This window comes from Tympanuchus pallidicinctus, unplaced genomic scaffold (assembly GCF_026119805.1).
Source record: "Tympanuchus pallidicinctus isolate F22 unplaced genomic scaffold, pur_lepc_1.0 scaffold1, whole genome shotgun sequence".
Lineage (NCBI taxonomy): Eukaryota > Metazoa > Chordata > Aves > Galliformes > Phasianidae > Tympanuchus > Tympanuchus pallidicinctus.
Window position 1 is genome coordinate 50,132,372 of NW_026294618.1, and position 19,190 is coordinate 50,151,561.

General features: G+C 39.3%; 1 protein-coding gene across 2 annotated transcripts in view; it reads left to right on the forward strand.

Annotated features, from left to right (window-relative positions):
* The first annotated feature begins 884 nt into the window (after nucleotides 1-884).
* Nucleotides 885-19,190, forward strand: part of TPD52L1 (TPD52 like 1) — a 50,582-nt gene continuing 32,276 nt past the window's right edge. For both annotated transcript variants that reach the window (XM_052677928.1, XM_052677939.1), the window contains exon 1: nucleotides 885-1,038. In XM_052677928.1, coding sequence (XP_052533888.1) covers nucleotides 1,020-1,038 — 19 coding nt within the window. In that variant the 5' untranslated portion in view covers nucleotides 885-1,019. The remainder of the gene's footprint in view (nucleotides 1,039-19,190) is intronic.

Genomic DNA, 19,190 nt, shown 5'->3' on the forward strand with positions numbered 1-19,190 from the left:
GGTGTTGTGTCACCATGTTTATACTGCATTACTGTGAAGAACTTACCATGAATGGTAGGATAAGGAGCTATGTAATGAAAAAGCTTCATCTTTACATAAATTGCTAAATACAAGGGCTGCTCTGAAAGTAATGCTTCCTATTTTATCATGTTGGGCTACAATGTCAGAGGCAGATGTTAGTGGTATGGTGGTAGAGGCACCAATATTCTGTTACATTTTGTTGCTGTGTGACACATGGCAGCAGAGGGGCAGTCTGACAAAATGGTGTCTGACAGGGAAGTGCACATGAAGCAGTAGTGTGTCACTGAATTCCTCCATCGGGAAAAAATGGCACCCACTGACATGCACTGACACTTGCTGAATGTTGATGGAGTCAGAAGAGTGCATGTGAGCACAGCAAGGTGGTACGTGGTGCATTTCAGCAGCGACAACAGTGATGTGAAATGCAAGCCACATTCTGGACAGCCATGGAGATTTTTAAGAGCACGGCACGCAGGATCTTGTTCATGACTGGCAAAAATACTTAGTAACGGTGGTGGCTGTTGAAAATAGTGTTTTGTAACTGAGAACTGTGAATCAAGCAGTGTTAACTATGCTCTTTGTATCTGTTGTGGTTTCCATGGAAATAAATAGGAGGCATTACTTTTGGAGAGACCCACAAGTGTACGACAGCTCAGACACCATCGGTACTCCTTCGGATACTTGTGACATAGGAGATGTCACCTGAAAACCGCAAACAAACCGGGTGAGTGCCCACTGCCCGCACAACCGCGGCGGGCGGACTCGGCTGCCCGGCTTTGAACTCGAGACAAAGGGGGAGTTGGGTCGCGCTCCTCAACAGAGGTCGTCCCGGGTTCCCGGCGCCGAGGCAGGGCCGTGCCGGGCCGGCAGGCGGCGCAGCTCTCCGCCGGGCTGGATGGTAGCGGGGCGGGGGCAGCCGCGGGCCGGCTTCTGTCAGCGCCGTCAGAGCCGCCGCTCCGGTCGAGGTTGACGGCGGTGCTGCCGACCCGTCCGGGGTCATGGAGCCGCAGGCGCGAGGTGAGTCCGGTCGGGACGGGGCTCGCGGATGATGCGCGCCGGAGCCGGGAGTGAGAACCGCGGCGCGGGGAGCGGAGCGCGCTGCCAGGCGTCGGTCTGAGCTGCGGATGCGTGCGGGGATGTCCCGCTGTCGGCACAGGAGCGCGGGGTGCGGAGAGGGCTGCTGTGCCTCGGCCCCGCCGGCTGCTGCTGGCGCTCCTTGCCGTGCCGAGCGGCTGTTTTTTTTTTTTTCTCTTTGGGCTTCTTCAACGCTCCGTGGTCGGGGCAGTGAGTTCAGTCTCAGTGAGGGTGTTTTTTTTGTTTAATTGTTGTTTTTGTGTTGCTTTCTGAAGCGTGACTTGGTCGTGTACGTCTGTAAGCTGGCAGGTAGTATGGGTATTTCCATGGGACTGGATGTTTAGAAACCTGTCATCTGTGAAATAAACAGGGAGAAGAAGTAATAGGAGAGAAGATTTTTGTTTATTGCAACTGTGACAAAACAGCCTTCCAGTCTGGGTAATGACTGTATTAAATAAATACCAATAAAGGAGGCAAATGCTTATTACAAGTGCTGCTGTATATAAAGGTAAACGGGTGTTAGTGATGCTCAGAAAGGAGAAAGCCTTTCTGGCAAAACGTGCTGTGTCTCCTGCCCTACTGGTTCCATGGCCCATTACAGCTGGCAACACAAATCCTTGCCTTGCTCAGTTCCCAGCGTTTTTAAAAGTCAGTGTTAAGATTGTAGCATACATCTGTTATTTAAACTGATTTCCCAACCATGTCTGTATAGACACGTCAGTGGTAGTTCCATTCTTTAAACAGGAGCTTCATATGATAAAGGATCATTTCTTGTTTTGTAGAACTGATTACAAGCAGTATCCAACTCTAGTTAGCCAGGCAGGGGTCTGTGTTCATTTGTATTTCCTCCCCCTGTAAGGAGTGAGCACGTGTAAGTCCTTAGTAAGTAAGGTGGACACAGAAGTCCTTAGTGCATGTTAAGAATTGAAGCCAATTGATGTGTTTTGCTAATATGTTTTGGTCAGCAGCCCTGCTACTGCCACAGGAAGGCATTTTTCTTTAATAGTTTCATGGGAATGAGCTACTTTTGGTTAGTGAGGGAATGTAGCAGCATTTTGTATAGCTTGGGTTTATCTAATTAGGGCTTCTTTGCTTCCAAGGTAGAATATGTTTTTTCAGGACCTTTTTTTTTTTTTTTTTTTTTTTTTTTTTTTTTTTTAAGTCTTTAAGTTAGTTGACAGAAAGCCTTGAAAAATCATTTCTAGAAATGTATTTGTCTATACGCTCAGTTCTTAAGTCACTTTTCCTCATAGGCTCAATTCAGTGCATGCTACTGCAGCTATGGAGCCTTTTTAGTGCAAAGAATTTAACCTGTCGGTCTCTAATACAGTTGAATTCAGTGATGTGCATCTAAACACTGGACAGAAATGTGAGCTTCTCAATTCCACTGTGCCATTATTAGAGCACAGTGACAGGAGGTTAGTAACAAAACAGTAGCAATTTGCTTTGGAAAAAAAAAACCCACTGAATTCAAGTATCTGCTTAAGCAGCAGGAGAAACACGCATACATTTTAATGAGTTTATGAATTACTTCTAAGGAACCCACAAAGAAATGAATCCTGAATAGTTTGTTCCAGCATGCTCTGCTGGGGCATTGCATTCCAGTTGAGAAGACAAAGTAAAGCTGTAAATTTGAAAGCGCTGTTGAATTACTCATATTTAACACTTTGAAGATTTTCTTCAAAAGGGCTTTTCTACATAATTGTGCTTGTGCCATTTTATATTGCCCCGAAGGGAGGACTAAGTAGATGAATTCCATGTTCCAGAAATACATTCGAGCAAATACCAAAAGTGGATTTTTTCAGAAAACGACAAAAATTCTTTTTTATGAGGCTGATTCATGCTGATACATAAAAATGCTGACAATCTTATTCCAGCTGTGGGAGGAGGGGAAAGTATTATTGCATGTAAGTGCACCAAGGAACTGCACAGAGGCCACTGCTGACTCCAGGAGTTTGTGTGCTGTGAAGCACAGTCTGTCCATGGCCCAGAGATTGTGGGAGTGAAGTGTTCTGATATCTACCTGAAAGCTGTGGAGAGATTTCATGAACTGAAACAAAATTAATTGCTATTATAGTTAAGTGTATCAAATACATCCTGCCTCACTGTGGTGCCAGCTTGCTAAGAGAGGCTGTCAGATGGAGAATAATATTAACCAATGTTAAGAATATTTTCTAAAGAAGTAACTGCATATACTACATAAACAAATTCATGCATAATAAATATCATAAAGGATGCTTTACATTTAGGTTGGAAGATCATCTATGATCATCTAGACCAACCATCAACCCATCACCACTATGTCCGCTAACCACCTCCCTCAGTGCCACATCTACAGGCACATCTACATCCTTGAACTCCTCCAGGGATGGTGACTCCACCACCTCCCTGGCAGCCTATGCCAGTGCCTGACCTCTCTTTCAGAAATAAAATCTTTCCTAATAACCAATGTGAACATTACCTTTTGTCCTGTTGCTGCTAGCTGAGAAAAGAGGCAGACTTCTTCCTTGCTACAGCCTCCTTTCAGGTCATCATAGAGAGCTGTAAGGCTCTGAGCCTTCTCTTCTCCAAAGTAAATGCCTGTCTGCAGTGGAATACAGTACTTGTGAAGTGCTGTGGTGAGAACTGTAGTTAATTCGTAAGTTGCCCATCCTCACTGAGGCTTGTGTCTCTGGAAAGAATCTCACTACAGAAAGGTGGGTGAGCAGTGCATGGAGAGGTTGCTTTGCTGCAGCATCACTGCTGCGGCCATCTCACCAAAGACATCTTGGGAGGGCAGCATCTTCCCTAAATTTGTGTTTAGGGTTAGTAGCTTAACCAAGGAACACTGGCTGTTCTGTTCTATGTTAGCCTTTCCTTAAGATGTTGAATGAGATATCTGGCCTGGGGCTGCATAACTGCAGCTTTTTTCATGAGCAGAAAATCCCTGTACTCAGTCAAGTCTGTCTGCATATAGGTTTGTCAGTATTGATACACATGAGAAAATAGGAAGGATGCAGTAAGGGGAATCCTGCTTTTCTTGCCCAGCAGCAGCTGCTAGTTGCTTCCGTTGTGAAGAATGCAGTAATGTTCTCCACCTGCCTTTACAAGGGAGGTGATTATGTGCATGTGCTTCAGAGGATCCAATTCTATTAGCCAGAAGATTGTGCTGTCTCCTTCTTGCCCCCTGGAGCTCTTCATGGCTCACTTTTGGAAAGCAGGAGAGGCCTTCTCCAAAGTGTCAGGAGGAACTGGGGTAATTGGACCAGCCACCAGTAACTGTGCATCTGACTGCATCATGGAAGTCTCAGCTGCTATGTTAAGAAGATGATATGAAGATGAGGAAAAGTGAAAATGATGGGGTTTTAATTTATAATAGGATTCCTAAATATTTAACAAGAGTGCCTAGAGCTTGAGATAATTGCTCTTTTATCGTTCATCCTGTTTTATACCAAATGGAGGGGAATGCGTGGAATGAGTTGTTGCTAATATCAGATTTTAAGCAAATAAACTTCTGAAATCAAATGTACTGCTTCTCTTTTACCCTTTTGAACCTGTACGGCTTGCAGCTTAATGACACTTGTCACAAGTGGAGATTCACTTTGCTGAAGCTGAAAAAAGCTGAGTGATTTCATGCTAAATGAGATCTGAGAGCAGAATGATGGTGGGGTTTGGAAAAGAGAAAAGTAAACCTCCTCTAAAATCCAAGGCCAACATGTGATGCATTGTAGCCTTGTTATTTTTACAATGCCCCCATCCCTAGAGGCCAGATTGGATGGGGCCTTAGGCACCTGATCTAGAGAGTCACAACCCTGCCCAAGGCAGCAGGCTGGAACTGGATGGTCTTTAAGGTCCCTTCCAACCCAAGCCATTCTGTGACTCTGTGGTGGAGATACAAAATGCAAAATACAAAAATCTTGCTGTTTTATCCTCCTTTATCTTCTTTTCTTTACTTGGCTGTTGATATGAATCCTACTGTGAGGCAACTCAAGTACAGATCAAGTCTGCTCCTCACTAGTGTTCTCAGGTGCATTATTGGAAGGATTAATCTGTTAATATTGTTCTGATGCATCTTTCTGACTTGTTTAGTACAGTACAGCAATGTGTGGAGGTTTTGAGTAGCTTTGCTTAGGCCACGTATTGCTTGAAGCTCAAGAATGTGACAAAAAGTGTGTCAGAAGACTACAGAGTGGTTGAAAAGTGTTCTGTATAGCCATATTTAGATGTATAGGCGAGGCTTAGAAGCTTGTTTTAGGATAGTTTAGCAGGGGACTGAAAACTATGGCCTGTAATACCCAGTGTCACACACGCTTTCACCAAAACCTTGGATGCATAGTTTTGTTCAATTCCCTTGGACAGAGGTCATGCTGCCTAGACACCTCTGTGATCTATGGATCGATATCATAATATCTAAGTAGGCTATCATGACATTTCTGCATCAGTGGTGTGGTTAACTACTGCAGGTGGATAACTGCAAAAGACAGTCATTTAGCAAGTGCTTTTTTTACGTCTTAGCACTCATTCCTCTTTCTCCTGCCACCTATCACTTCCTTTCTCTTGGTCTGTAAGAAGTCATTCACTAGCCGTGGATCTTTCTGCAAATGTTCTTATCTGGAAGTGCAGAACAAAGGCAAAAAGCTGGACATGTGTGAAGTGATAGTGAAGTGTGATAATGGCACAAGTACAATGATTATCATGATGATAATGACCTTATACTGAGTCTCCCATTCTACCTGTTCTATTGGGAACTTCTCTCCTTAAAGCTGGTCGCTAAAATACAAGTTCTTTACAGCACCCAAATAGGAGCAACGCTGCAGCAAAGTTTGTAAAAACAGATTTACAGAAATAAGGAAAATGCATGTTTATATGTGTATGGCCCGTGGTCAGATATAATAGCTTCTTTCATTTAGTCGTTGTCCATATAATTGTTTCTCAGGGATTCACCTCCTATGTAGTATTTACACCTTCATGCTCCTTGTCACTGAAGAAGAATCCAGATACTCAGGTAGTGGGTGTAAAAATGAGAAGTAGCTCTAATGACTTGTAACCCTTCCAGAAAAGGGGAGGTAATGCTATGCCTTGAACATTTGATTTCTCCAGTAGAGGAAAGCAGCCAGGAACTGGCTGGCTTCTCATTGCTGCTGTGGATTTTGTTGTTTCCTGGTTTTCTGGCATTTGGTTTTTGTAAAGTTGCCCTGCTATTACCACTGATTTACCTTAGCATGCAGTTATCCTTGCTGTCAACCAAGAGCCTAGTCAGTAAAGTGCCTTAAAGCAATGGCAGCATTTAAAATGCGTAGCAAAAGGAGCCGGTCACTTTTCAGCTTTTGTTCTAGAAGCAAAAACTGTTCTAGAAGCAAAACCGTTAGAAGAGTTTTGCAAATTAACAGAATCTAAAGTAATTTTAACAACAAAATCCTCAAAACGCAAATATACAATCTAGCATTTAGTATTATACAAGAACTAGGGGCTCTAGTGTTACTCAAGAGAGATACAAAATTAAACCTAAAAATATTTCTGCAAACATGAAGTATCTATTATTGATACAGTGTTGGTTTTCCCACTAAAAAGTGTTTGCTCAAATTGTTTTTGTAGCTCAGTCTTACATTTTCAGGTGCTTTTTTGCTGAAAGCTCTATTTTTTTTGCCAGTAAGTGAAATTGCTTACTTCACCTGACCCCAAGGGACCAGATCCTGCTGGAACCTGTTTCTTCATCTTCTAAGAGCCATCCTGATTTCTCTTTCCACTTGTATGGTCTGATTTCTGAGATTTGCTTTAACTTGTGAAACACCATCCCTCTTTGGCCATCCAAACACAGAAACTGTCTCTCTTTAGTTCCTGTGCCCTGCTTTAATGTTGCATGTTAGAGTTGCTGGACTACTTTATAAATTGCAAATAAAGTATGAAAAAGATGATAGAAGCTACATATGGCATGGATTTAAAAGACTGTATAACTTGTGTCCTCGGAACTTTTATAAATGATGGCTGAAGGGAGCTGATGCTCCATGTTTGCTCCTTCAGTGAAAATTTAGGTTAGTATGCATTCAGCTGTTTGTTCTGGATTCACCTGTTTCCTCACCTGTAATTTGGATGAGTCTAAGGTGGTACATGTGTCTGGCTGCAAAAAGGTTCCTCATTACCATCTTAAAGATTTAAAATACTTCACAAAATTTCCATGGGATAGTTGCTTTGATCGGATTTGGTAATAAATTTTGCTGATGTTGGTTTGGGCATAGTCAGTGCTGATCTAATTCTTCTTTCTATGTTTAACACTTTAATTGAAAGCTCCTCTGGGTAGATCTCACATCAGTCACTTTAGGGAAAGCAAACAGTTTTTTAGAGAATGAGTATTCTAAGTGTATGGTTATTTTTTTTTTTTTTTTTTTTTTTTTTTTCTGGGTTGGTACATACTAAATTTTCATTTAGAAATGATCAGAAATTGTGTTTAAATACAGCTCTCAGACTTCCGTACAGACAAGTGTAATCTATGTACATTAACAGAGTTAGAGTGGCAACTGTGGCAGGAACAGAAGATTATCTTCTGCTCTAAGTATTTTAAAAGGCAGATGGCAGCTATTAACTTATTATTGTGGGAGGAAGGAATCAAAGTCACAATCAGGGAGAATGATGTTTGCTGTAATGATGGTGTATTTAAACCATCTAACTATTATGTGCATATGAGTGTAGTGGATAACCACTGAAGCCTTGTGATCTTCCAAGAGTACATCCTTCAGTCATGTTATGTGTGTATGTCAGATTGAGCAGAAGCATTGATAAAAGGGAGGAAAAAATAAGATGATGATGGTGGAGAAGGAAAAATTACTTGAATAGCCCCATTAAAAAAAAAAAAAAAAATTCTATAAACTGAATTACAGTGTGGTTTAGAAGATGTAAGTAAATCTTCACAGAGATAAATAACAGACATGCCAGGAAACTGGAAGTCAGATGCTGAGGGGAGAAAAAAAAATTCTTATCCCTGTGGTTTTAAATTAGTTCAAAAACAGAAAAGCACAGATAAAGAGCTATATGAAGGGAATCTACGTTGAGCACAAGGAGTGCAAGAGAGTATTTAGTAGTAATAACCTGTACCATTTCTGAGAGTTTCAAAGATGGGTGCTAGATTTAGACATAGGTACTGAATTATAAAATTGTTCACTTCTGTGTCCTTGTCAGCACAGAAATATACAACATGAATGCAATCTGAAAGAGTCAGTGGTATTCTTGTTATAGCAAAGTGCTGCAAATGGGAATTGAACTGGGGAAAGGTAAGCAAGTTAGGACATGATTTTCACAATTGAATAGAGATTGAAGGCATTAACAAAAGTTATTAGCAGAGTTACAAGCTCTGGAATACTGGTTTATTTTGGAAAATTACATGGTGTTATGTCCATCCTGTGACAACATCCTCAGAAGAGAAAATATACTGAAATATATACATGAAGAGGGCAGGAAAAAAAAAAATAACAAAACTCCTGTATTCTTGTTTAGACCTTAAATAGGAGTGATACCAGTGACAACAGCAGCTGGGGTGATCTGTGTGGACTGTGGTAGATGTTTTTTGGTGCTGTTACAACTCAGTGTACTCTAATGCAACCCTGATGGGGAAGAAATTTTGTTTACATACCTATCCCCCTTCTTTCTCTCATCAGTGTAGTTGCTGTTACTGCTACTCAGAGCAGCTCCCAGAGAAACTGACCCTCTTTGATTCAGGAATTATCCTCCTTTTTGATCTTCAAAGAGGAAAAACATTCTTTGCCTATGATGGTGGCCACTTTGGCTGATACTTGAGCATAAGGTCCTCAAAGACTGAGTTTGTGGCTGGAAGTGCCTAGCTCTGTATCGTGTTCTGGTAAGAAGTCACTTATGCTGGAGCACAGTTGTTTGTGTAACTACCTTCAGAGGCAAGACTCCTGGCCTCAAACTCTACAGAACAGAAAGCTGGGGACTTTGGGAACTTCGTCACAAGTGCCCAGGGCCTCAAACAGGTTCACAAAACAAACACATTTCTTTGTAATTGCATATTCCAAAACACTGAGTGGGCAAAAGCAGGAAATTATTGGTGACAAAAACTGTGAAGGCCTCAACATGCAGATTAACACTGAGAGCGGAATAATAAATACCTTGTTTCAAGGTTCAAGATGCTAGTTAAAAAAAACAAAAGGAAAAATATATGGAATTTTGTGTTGAACAATTAATAATAGTAATAATAATATGATTAAATAACATTGAAAAAATGACCTCTATATTTATTGGTTTTAAATGAGAATACAATTGTATTTCAGATGGACACATCCACAAGTAGATTAAGTTTCTGTAAGGAAGTCTGGTAGAGGTCCATGCAGTCAGAGAATCCCATTGGAAGGCAGAAGTGTACAGGCACCAAGTAGCTAACTGTAATCACACAGAAGGTAAGAGTTAATACAAGCTGAAGCAGATGGTGCTTAAAAACAAGCATTTGAGGAGGAAGAACAAAAGACCTGCCTGGTTTGTGGCCAGTGCTGATTCACTTCTGCTTCATGACGGCTGTGTGCTCTTACCATCAACCTGTAAGGTAAACTCTGGTGACAGGAAATGCACCTTTACCCCAACTTTGTGAGTGAATTGCTGTTACAAATTTATAAATGCGATGATGTCTATAAAGCTTAGTCACAAATCATTCAACTTTTGTGCTAAGTGATATGCAAAAAGACAAACCTGGTTCTTAAAAAACTGTAAACTTTATTCTCTCAAAATGAGAGAGTGATCAGATACCATGAGAGACACTTTTCCCCCTCTCTTTCAGCATCCCTATTTCTTAATTTCAGTGTATGTAACAATGCTGAGGTGTAATCTGAATTAGAGCAATGGAAATTATGAATTTGAATGTGGAGAGAACAAAGGCTCTGTGATGGACCCAGCTACAATTGTTTGCTGTGTATTTTCTCTAGTAAGTTCACAAGATCAGAAGTGGCATATCTGCCTTACTAGCTGAGATAGATGATGGGGCGGAGGGCAGGGGCAAAAGAGGAGAGGGAGGGGAAGGAAAAAAAGAAGAAAGCAACCTGCTGATTATAGGAAGAATTGTCTCATTTCTAAATCAAATTTCTAAAGATCTTACTGCTTATGATCGAGAGGATACAAATTACAACTGCTTGAAGAATTTCTTTTTTAATTAAAAACCACCACTTTATCACTTCTTGCAGTACAGATACTTCGTTAGGAGTTAAGTGAGGAGACTTGTGTTTAATTATATTGCAGTTAGATCACTATCAAGCAATACTCTTGCACCTGGATTTAGAAAAGTACAGTAAACTGTTCCTCTCCTTGGTGAAAAGGGTTATTTAATCATGCCGTTAATCTTCTGTGATTTTGATTCAATGAAGCAGATGTGTGAGCTTAATTATACAGTTGGTGGGATCACAATCACTTTTACCAGCTGAAAATGGGACCCAAGATACCTGTCTATTCTGAGATTGGGAAAAAAACGTGCCTCCATGTATTTTTAGTGTGAAAGGGTGGGTTTAAAAAATTAAACTGACAACTTCCACCTCTGACTGCTAGCGTTTTCATGTCATAGCTCTCATCTTCCCCTACATTTCTTTTTCTGTAGCTAATTAGATATGCTTCATTCCTTCATTTGTTTTGTGCAGCCTGTTAGAGTTTGTAGAGTACCTTATTTGTGGAGAACAAGTCTCTTTTGTGACTCAGTGTCATCCACTTTCTCATTCCCTATTATTCTATCGTGACTTCATCTTTTCTTTTCTTTTTTTCTGTTCTGCCTAAAGAAAGAAAAGAGATGATAACACTTCCACTTATGACATCTTTTTCTTACCCTTGATCTCATGGAAGGTTATGCAGAATGATCAATAGTAAGCACAGTAAGTGGTACAATACTGTCATTACTTTCAGTATTGACATAATAGAAGCATCTGCTGTCTTTAAACTGGTCCATTTCACAACAGTTGCTTTGTATTTCCATAGCTACAGCTTAGAAAGCAATGTCACCCTTGTCTTCCCCAAGCAGGCAGGATTATTATATTATACAAAGCAAGCTAGATATTTTCAGATAAAATGGTTTATTTGGATTATGACAACCAAGCATTTCTGGATGTTTTAGTTAATTGTTCTGCTTTGGAGATCAGTTTCTACATTGAAAGTTGGTATTTCTTTTCTGTAAGTACTATAAACATTTTTATGATGATTGCTGTTCTCACTTTCATACATTGCACTTTTATGTATGAGATGATCATGAAACTCTTTACCAATGTCTGTGTCTTCTCCGTAAGTGATCAAACTGTAGAGTCTATTCTCTCCCAGATATTTTTTGCACAACTTGTCTTCCTTCACTAGCATAAGTCGCAAGCCTTCTGGGAGAAAAAAGTAACCTAGTGAGATCCTCAGAGTTTGAGTGTAGAGAAACTTAGCACACTACAACTGGCTGTTAGGCATGCAGTCCAAATGAAAGGCTTCCTTTGTTTGTAAACCTGCCAGTCTGTCTCATAGCTATGGATGGATGCCTTGTTTTGGGGATTTAAGGAAGGAATGGGAGGTTTAAGTAAGACTTGTAATAAGATGCTGCATAGTGACAGGGAGCATTTATTCTGAGACAGTAGATTGGGTCCTAGAGCTCTTGAACACCCAGAAGCTGTCCTCCTTCATTCTCCTTGAGATCACCTTGGGCACATAGTCCACTGGAGAGAGAAAATGAAGACATTTGCTCATTCATATCTCTTACAAGGAAGGGGAAAAAAAAAAAAAAAAAGGTGGGGAAAAAAAAGCAGGTTGAGTCCTAGAGTTAACCAACAGTAGGATCTAGAGTTCTGTTAAATATTTACACTTTTCATCTAAGAGGCCAGTGTGGATTGAATTCTTCCTTCACTGAGCCAAGATGAACCCAGCCACTGGTTTTAATTTCGAATCTTAAAAATTCAAAATCAGCCTTCCTTCTGCTCTGAGTTCTAAGTCCTCTAGCATGTCTTCCCATTTAGATCTTTCCATAATAACAGGAATAAAAAAAACAGTACTGGAAATCTTTGCAATTTTCAACAATTTTTACAATTTTTTTATTTTATTGTACATGAATCTAGATCTCCCAGCCCCCTCCTCTCTGTATCTGGCACTAAGACTACATTATAAAGAAGATCAAAGACATTAATGCAGTGTCTGGACAGTTCCTTTGTTCTACTTACCATTTCATCCCTTTGAAGATTTAATTGCAATTTAAATTTGTAAACAATTATTTTCCAATATTAAATAAGATACAGTTCTGCATAACTTGTACTGTTACCTACTGTATAATGACATGGCAAAAGAACCTGTAACGTTGTTTTGCTTAGCCTAAGGGCTATGCAATTAAATGATGGGTTGGGTTTTTTTGCTTTGATGTGGGTACTAGGTAAGAGAGAGATTTGCTATTTTTAACTGGTCAAGAAGCAAAGAAAGAAAGATATAACAGTAAAACAGCTTCAGTGTTGTTCGAATAAAGTATCATCTTCTATTTATGTCCCTGAATGGCACGTTAGGGAAAGTACACAAGCAATAATTTTGTGTTGCCTTTAGTTTTGTTGTCACTGTGGTTAATTCAGAAGACATCACTGCCATTGGTGTGTTTCTTTTTTTTTTCCTAATAAGGAACCATTTTACATGGTTCCAAGGAACTATAATACGTAAGTATTGCATACTTTGGCCAGATACTTTATACTGTAGAAAATGCCTGAGAGGTGAGTGTGGAGAAAATGAATAAAAAGTACATAACACATAATAAAATACTTTTATCCAGATAGTGTTCATGTATCTGAATAAGAAATCTAAAAATGTTTGGGATCTTTTTCAGTGTATTCTTTGGTTTATTTAGACTTTGTGGTATAGTTACAAATCCTGTAGTTTCTAAGTGACTTATTTAATTTGTCATCCCTGCAATCCTAATAGGAAACATATGTGCAGGTACAGATCAGTGCTGAAACAATTTCTTGCATTAAATCAGATTTAACAGCAGACTCTAAATCTTCTTTTCCTAGCCTTAGCTACAGCTACCACAGACTTCAGGAGAAAACTCTGAAATGCCCATCAAGTGTTTCAGTAACTCCTTGTACTGTTGTTGCATTGCCTTATCATATGAATCTTTCAGATCACCTTAGATGTGTTCTGCCAGCTATTCACCTTCTACTCTCTGTGTAGATACCTTAATACAAATGGTTGCCTGCTTGGTCCTTCTAATTTCACAGAATCACAGAATCACAAAATGGCCAGGGTTGGAAGGAACCTCAAGGATCATGAATCTCCAACCCCCCTGCCACATGCAGGGCCACCAACCTCCACATCCAATGCTAAACCAGTTGGGTCCTTCTAAATGATTTGGGTTCCTATTTACTGATAATCCTATACTCTTCACCTTTCCTATATATTTTACCTAATCATATGACAGAGTCTAACAGTAAGTACTAAAACTAAAAATCAAATAGCTCTCGTGCTGATTTATACCTACTTTATCCTTTCCCATGCTTAATAACAAGTTGCTTTTTTTTTTTTTTTTTTTTCTTTTGGAGTAAAATATGTCCACACAAGTGTAAATCTGTCTGTTTGTGAAGGATAAATGAGCGTAACAAATGAGTATATTCTTAATACAAATTGCTTAAGAATATGAAGTTGCATGGAACCCTACGGCCTAAGATTGCTGAGGGCAAGATGTGAAGATCCATAAGAAGAGGGTCTATTTGAAAGAGATAATGGGTCAGGTGGGCTGGGTCTTGCATCTGTCTGTCTCTGGACAGAGTCTTGCGATGGTGCAGAGTTAAACCTAAACTGAATGTCTGTGTTGAGCTTGATTCTAACTAGATGTGGAGAGAATAAGTAATGAGGACTCTTTAGTTATCTGTGGATCATGATGGATGGTTAGGTTCATAGAATATGCTCTGAGATTACTTCTGCTCTTTTTTGCTTCTTGTGTGACTGTTCTGTGGAAGAGAATTGCTGGGCACAGCAACGAAGATGGAATACAGGAGGGATATGAAGGACTTAAATTGGAAAAGGTAGACAAGCAAATAGACACTAGGAAGTGGTTATGTGTGGACTTCTCTCTTCTGCTGTCCCATCTGCTAGTGGACTGCTTGAATGAGACTTGTATTCATCTAACATAGTGAACGTCCTTTGAGGTCAATGTCTAAAATTCTATGCTGCTGGGAAAGGACATGACCTATAAGATTCTGTGGGCTCTCATAATGGCTGGTAATCAGTTAGATAAAGCTCCCAGTTCATCCTGGGCAGCTTTCAACATCCGTGCCCTAAAATGGAAGTGAAAGCCATTAAGCTTTTACATTTAATATTTAATACTAATTTCAGCCACTTGTAAAACTCACTCCCCAAAATGACCAAACATTCCATGATTCCAAACATTATAACTGATACCTATGCATGCTTATGAGAGGTGGGCTTACATGACACCCGTAAAGTGTGCTAGAGGGCAATAGGCTGCCTCTTGGAAATCCCCCTTTGAAGGATGACTCCGTCAGAGACTCACAGTACGCATTTCTCTCTGTACGCTTTAGTTGCAAATGTGAGAGATGGCAGAATCTAGAGATAAAGCAATAACTGGGAGAAAAATTTGGCCATCTTTTGCAAATCAGCACAGTGCACAAACTCTGGGCAACTAATGTATACATCAATTAAAGCAGAGGTACTGGTTCAAGGCTCTAGAGCAGTATATTTTGTTATCAGCATGCCTGAGCTGATAAGCTGTGAGAGCATCACTTGCTAGCAGTAAATAAGTCTGCACTGATGCAACTGCAGCCTGAATTTAAGCTAGTTGATACTGAAATATATTGTGTTCCATTTCAAATAGAAATATGTCCTAATTGTAATAGCTCTGCATATTGTATCTGCAGTGCCATTGACTACATAGAACTTTAATTTAGCAGGATTATAGCAACGATATGCATTGGTCTGGGGAGTCTCAGATGTCTTACAGTTGTTGAAGTATGTGAGCTTCAGTTCTGTGAAGTTAAACTTAATCATTACAAGTGGAAGTCCTAGTAGAGTAGTCTTATTTTAGCGTGTCTGCTTTTATGAGCACTTAGATAAAACTACATTACATTCCTGCACATAAAGCCAGCTGATAACTTGTCAATAATTATTCTAATCAGGCATTTATTTGTCAGTTCATGTGGAAAACACGACCATTGGAAAATATTTCACTTAAAAATCTTACACTTTCTATACTTTGTAAGGTTAGTCACACCTGGAAGTTAATAAGTAATAAATACTTCTATATTTTTTAGGTTAGGAGAAGGAATAACTCTACGTTAAATTTACAGCCTCCTCATACTTTTAGTGACCTGTTGTGAAAACAGAGCCCTGAAATGTTACCTAACTGGATTTGCATCTTCCCAACAAGTGATGTTTTTGTCTGTGTCTTGCACCAGCTGAAATCAAGGCAAGAGATTCAGGGCCCAGGTTTCTAATACAAGTGAATATGGGATTTAACAGGGTCTTCATAAACTTTACAGGAAATATAAGTATAAGTAATTTTATTAAAAAAAAAAAAAAAAGTCCTGTGTGTATATTGCACAAATCATCAGGATCATATGAAATCCATGGGTTAACTGATATTTTAATACGTAGCTAAAGATCATTTGAAAGCTATTATTTAAGATAGACTAAATTAGAAGGAAAAGAAATTTTACCTGGGGGCCAGCATTTACAAATCTATGTGCTCAGTGGAGGCTGTCATATGTCAGTGCTGCAGATATCCAGCAGGAAAGAGTTGCTTGGGATCAAACTGCCAAAATGCCATTCTGTATTTTAGTTCCTGTGAGAAGTTATATACCTATAACTTTATGTATATCAATATCAATGTAGATATGTGAATTAGAAACAAATGAATTTCCTTCAGCCTCCAAAGAAAAGAAGTGTGAAATAACCAGGAAAAGGTTGAACTGTTTACTCAATTGCAGCAGTTCCATGTATAGAGTAAGTGTGTACAGGCATACAGATGGCTGTCTGCATTTTAAAAAGTGTGATTTATTTTCCCCCGAGTAGAGTACATAATTGTTGGAATTGAATGTATGTGGTGAAGTAAAAAAAAATATGGTGTTATCTTAAAATTCTACCTTTAATTAACTAAATGTATCACCTCACTGTGTAGAACAATACTAGATTCTAGGACTCAGCTCTAAGCAGTTGGCTGAATCAGCTCATCCTTGTGTGTATTTTCAAGAGTTGTTAGATCAAGTCCATTTAACAAAATGTGTAGCTACATTAAATATGGTAAATAGGGTCCTACCTTGTTCTTTAAAGAGTTACATGTGGTTAATTCAAGATATTAGGGATCTCTATGAGTTGTTGTGTTCTATTATGTTTCTGTATTTGGTACATCTGTAAGCAATGTCTGAAAGGTGTATTGCTGCCTCATTGACAGAAACCTGCAGGGAAGAGGGAGTGGAGACAGTGCTTCCTGCAAAGTAGAAGGTGAAGAATATTTTGGGCTCGGTGATACTACTGTGTTACTAACAAAATCAATCGTCATCCTTACATGTTTTGGTGTGAATCTCAATACAGGTTCCTGTTCTCCGTGGAGACTGCAGAATTAAGTTGTCTAACTGTCTGTAGCCTAATTTCCAATTGGTTTGTGTCTCTGCTTTCATTAAGCTTGTTATAAGAGAACTCTAACTCTGTCTAATACAAGACTCAATGGTTATTGATTGGAGGGGAAATAGGGACACATGCTCTCTCGCACACACACAGAATGAAAAAAGAAAAAACAAAAAAAAAACAGAAGGAAAAAAGTCCTGGAAATCTCAGCTGCAGACTTTAGATTGGGGATGCTAAACTCTCAAGGATTACTAAGTTCCTTTGCTCTTTTTTCTCCTTTTCCTAAACTGAATACTGAGAGACAAACTGGGGATAAAGTCTATAGGGAAGCATCAGACACTGACAAGATATCTTTGGGCCATTTTCAGGAAAGGAGTTTCTGTTGTTCAAGAGGGGAAGAAACTGGGAAGTTCAGGTGAGCTAGCACCAGAACTGAAGCATCCTACCTGTGCTGATAGACTTGCTCTAGAACTATAATCCAGCAAGTGTGGTGAGAGGACACCAGTAGAAAAGTCCTCATCATAGAATGGAATCTGAAGTCCAGGCTAAAAACTACTACAAGGTGTACCTGGAAAAAGTAGGAATCACGAAGAAAAGGCAGAAGCTCGAGAGCAACAAGGAAAGAGGGAAGGCTGCTATTAACTATGGTCATACAAAGAAGGAGGGAGGTCTGCATTACAAGCTATAGAATGAAGGTGGAGACTGAGAGATCAAAGTAGATTTTAGGTGTCTTGTGACTTACATGAGAAGCAAGAGGTAAGAATTACGACTGGCTCTGGATAAATTTGGGAGGATTGTGAGAAGACTGATAAGCATGTGCTTTTTTTTTTTTTTTTTAATGGATTGTAATTTTCAGTTCTATCTTGGAGATTGAACTTGATCTTTAGATCTAGTTAAGTGTTAATATTTTGGTGATTTTGGCCCATGCTGGCTTCCATATATGTATATATCCACTGTCTAGTAGTTCTGGCCCCTTTATCTAGGCAATCCCAAACTAATGCTATCCCTTGAAAACAGATCTTTTTACTTTTTAGCTCAAGTATCAGCTGCTCCAATATCTCCTCATCTCACATATTTGATTATGCCCCAAGACTTTCAATGTTAACCTTGTTGGCCTAAGGTTCTTCCCAATATTTTCTAGAGTCATCTTGTACTGCTGTTCCTCCATCCATGAGGAAAGGGAACTGCTTTGAAGATCATGAGAACTAAGTATAAGCCAACTTCCATAGGAACTCTGTAAATCCTTAAAAAAAAAAAAAAAAAAAGATAACGAAGAACAACAAACCAAACCTTAAAATAAACAAACAATTTTGTTTAGTGATGTAGTGGGGCTAATAAAGGTAATTTTGGATCATTCCTACTGAATAAATATGCTTTTTTTTTGTTGTGACTTTGATTATCCTGGCAAGCTCATTTTTGAGTAATAGCAAAGGTATCAACATCTTTTGTATGTTTTCTTCTTTTAAAAATGTCTTTGTGCTTATGGACAGTGCTCTATTCTTGCACTTGATGCCAAACAGGGATTCAGGACCTGTGTGTTACTTCTCTATCTTCCCACTCATGGGAATATGTAATTAACAGAACTGAGATCATCACATTGTGCTCTGCAGTGAGGTTGTTAGTAAGAGTCAAGTCTATTCTATTGTGTTAAATAAAAGAAAATCCAGGTATGCTGTGAAAGTCTAGATGGAAGAAATGACAGAAAGTTGGAGGGAGCTTTTCATTCTTCTTCTTGCTTTCTACATAAAGTACTCAGTTTCAAGTTGTTGAATACTCTAGGCTTTCTGCTCATAACCCCTACTCCCTAAAGCCAAAATTTAACAGAGTTCTAATCTCCATGAGAAAGGGTGCACAGGTCTCTGCAGGCCTGGGGAAGAAGCTGGTCTTTCCCTTATTTAAGTAGCACGCTGATGTTAAGAGTCACCTGAGTTTGCTGGTTATCCAGCTGAAGAACTGAAATATGGGGAAAAGTGCTGTTTTGAGATATAGCCTGGAAGGAAATTTTCTTCCACAAGAGAAATGTATTGAGAACCTTAAAACAAGTTCTGAAGGAGCAAGAATGTTTGTTGGTGTTTGTTTTTTTAATCTCGTGTTTCGCATTATTTTGTTTTCAGACAGTGAAAAACGAGAAGCTGTAAACGAATAAATTTCCACCAGTCACTGTTTTCTTCTTACTGAGTGACTGGAAGATAGGATATATTGTGAATACCAATCAAATTCAGGTCTCATGAACTTATGTATACATGAATTTATGTAAGTGAATAGTTGAGTTACCATTGGTGCTGATGCAGATCTTGATCAAGTAGAATAAGGTAACTGGAGGTCCAGTACAGTTGTTCTCCCTTCATATGCTTAGATGAAGGAATCAACGTATGATTTTCTCAAACCTTGAGGAATCTGCAAACAGGAGGCATTTCCTTCTGCAAACTATGTCCAATTCTAAGATTCTTGAATTTCTGCAGTGGTACTTTTAAAGCAAATTTGGCTTAGCTAGCATCAGTGATTCACATAAATCAACTTTCTTTTTTGAAGAAAAAAAAACAAATAAACAA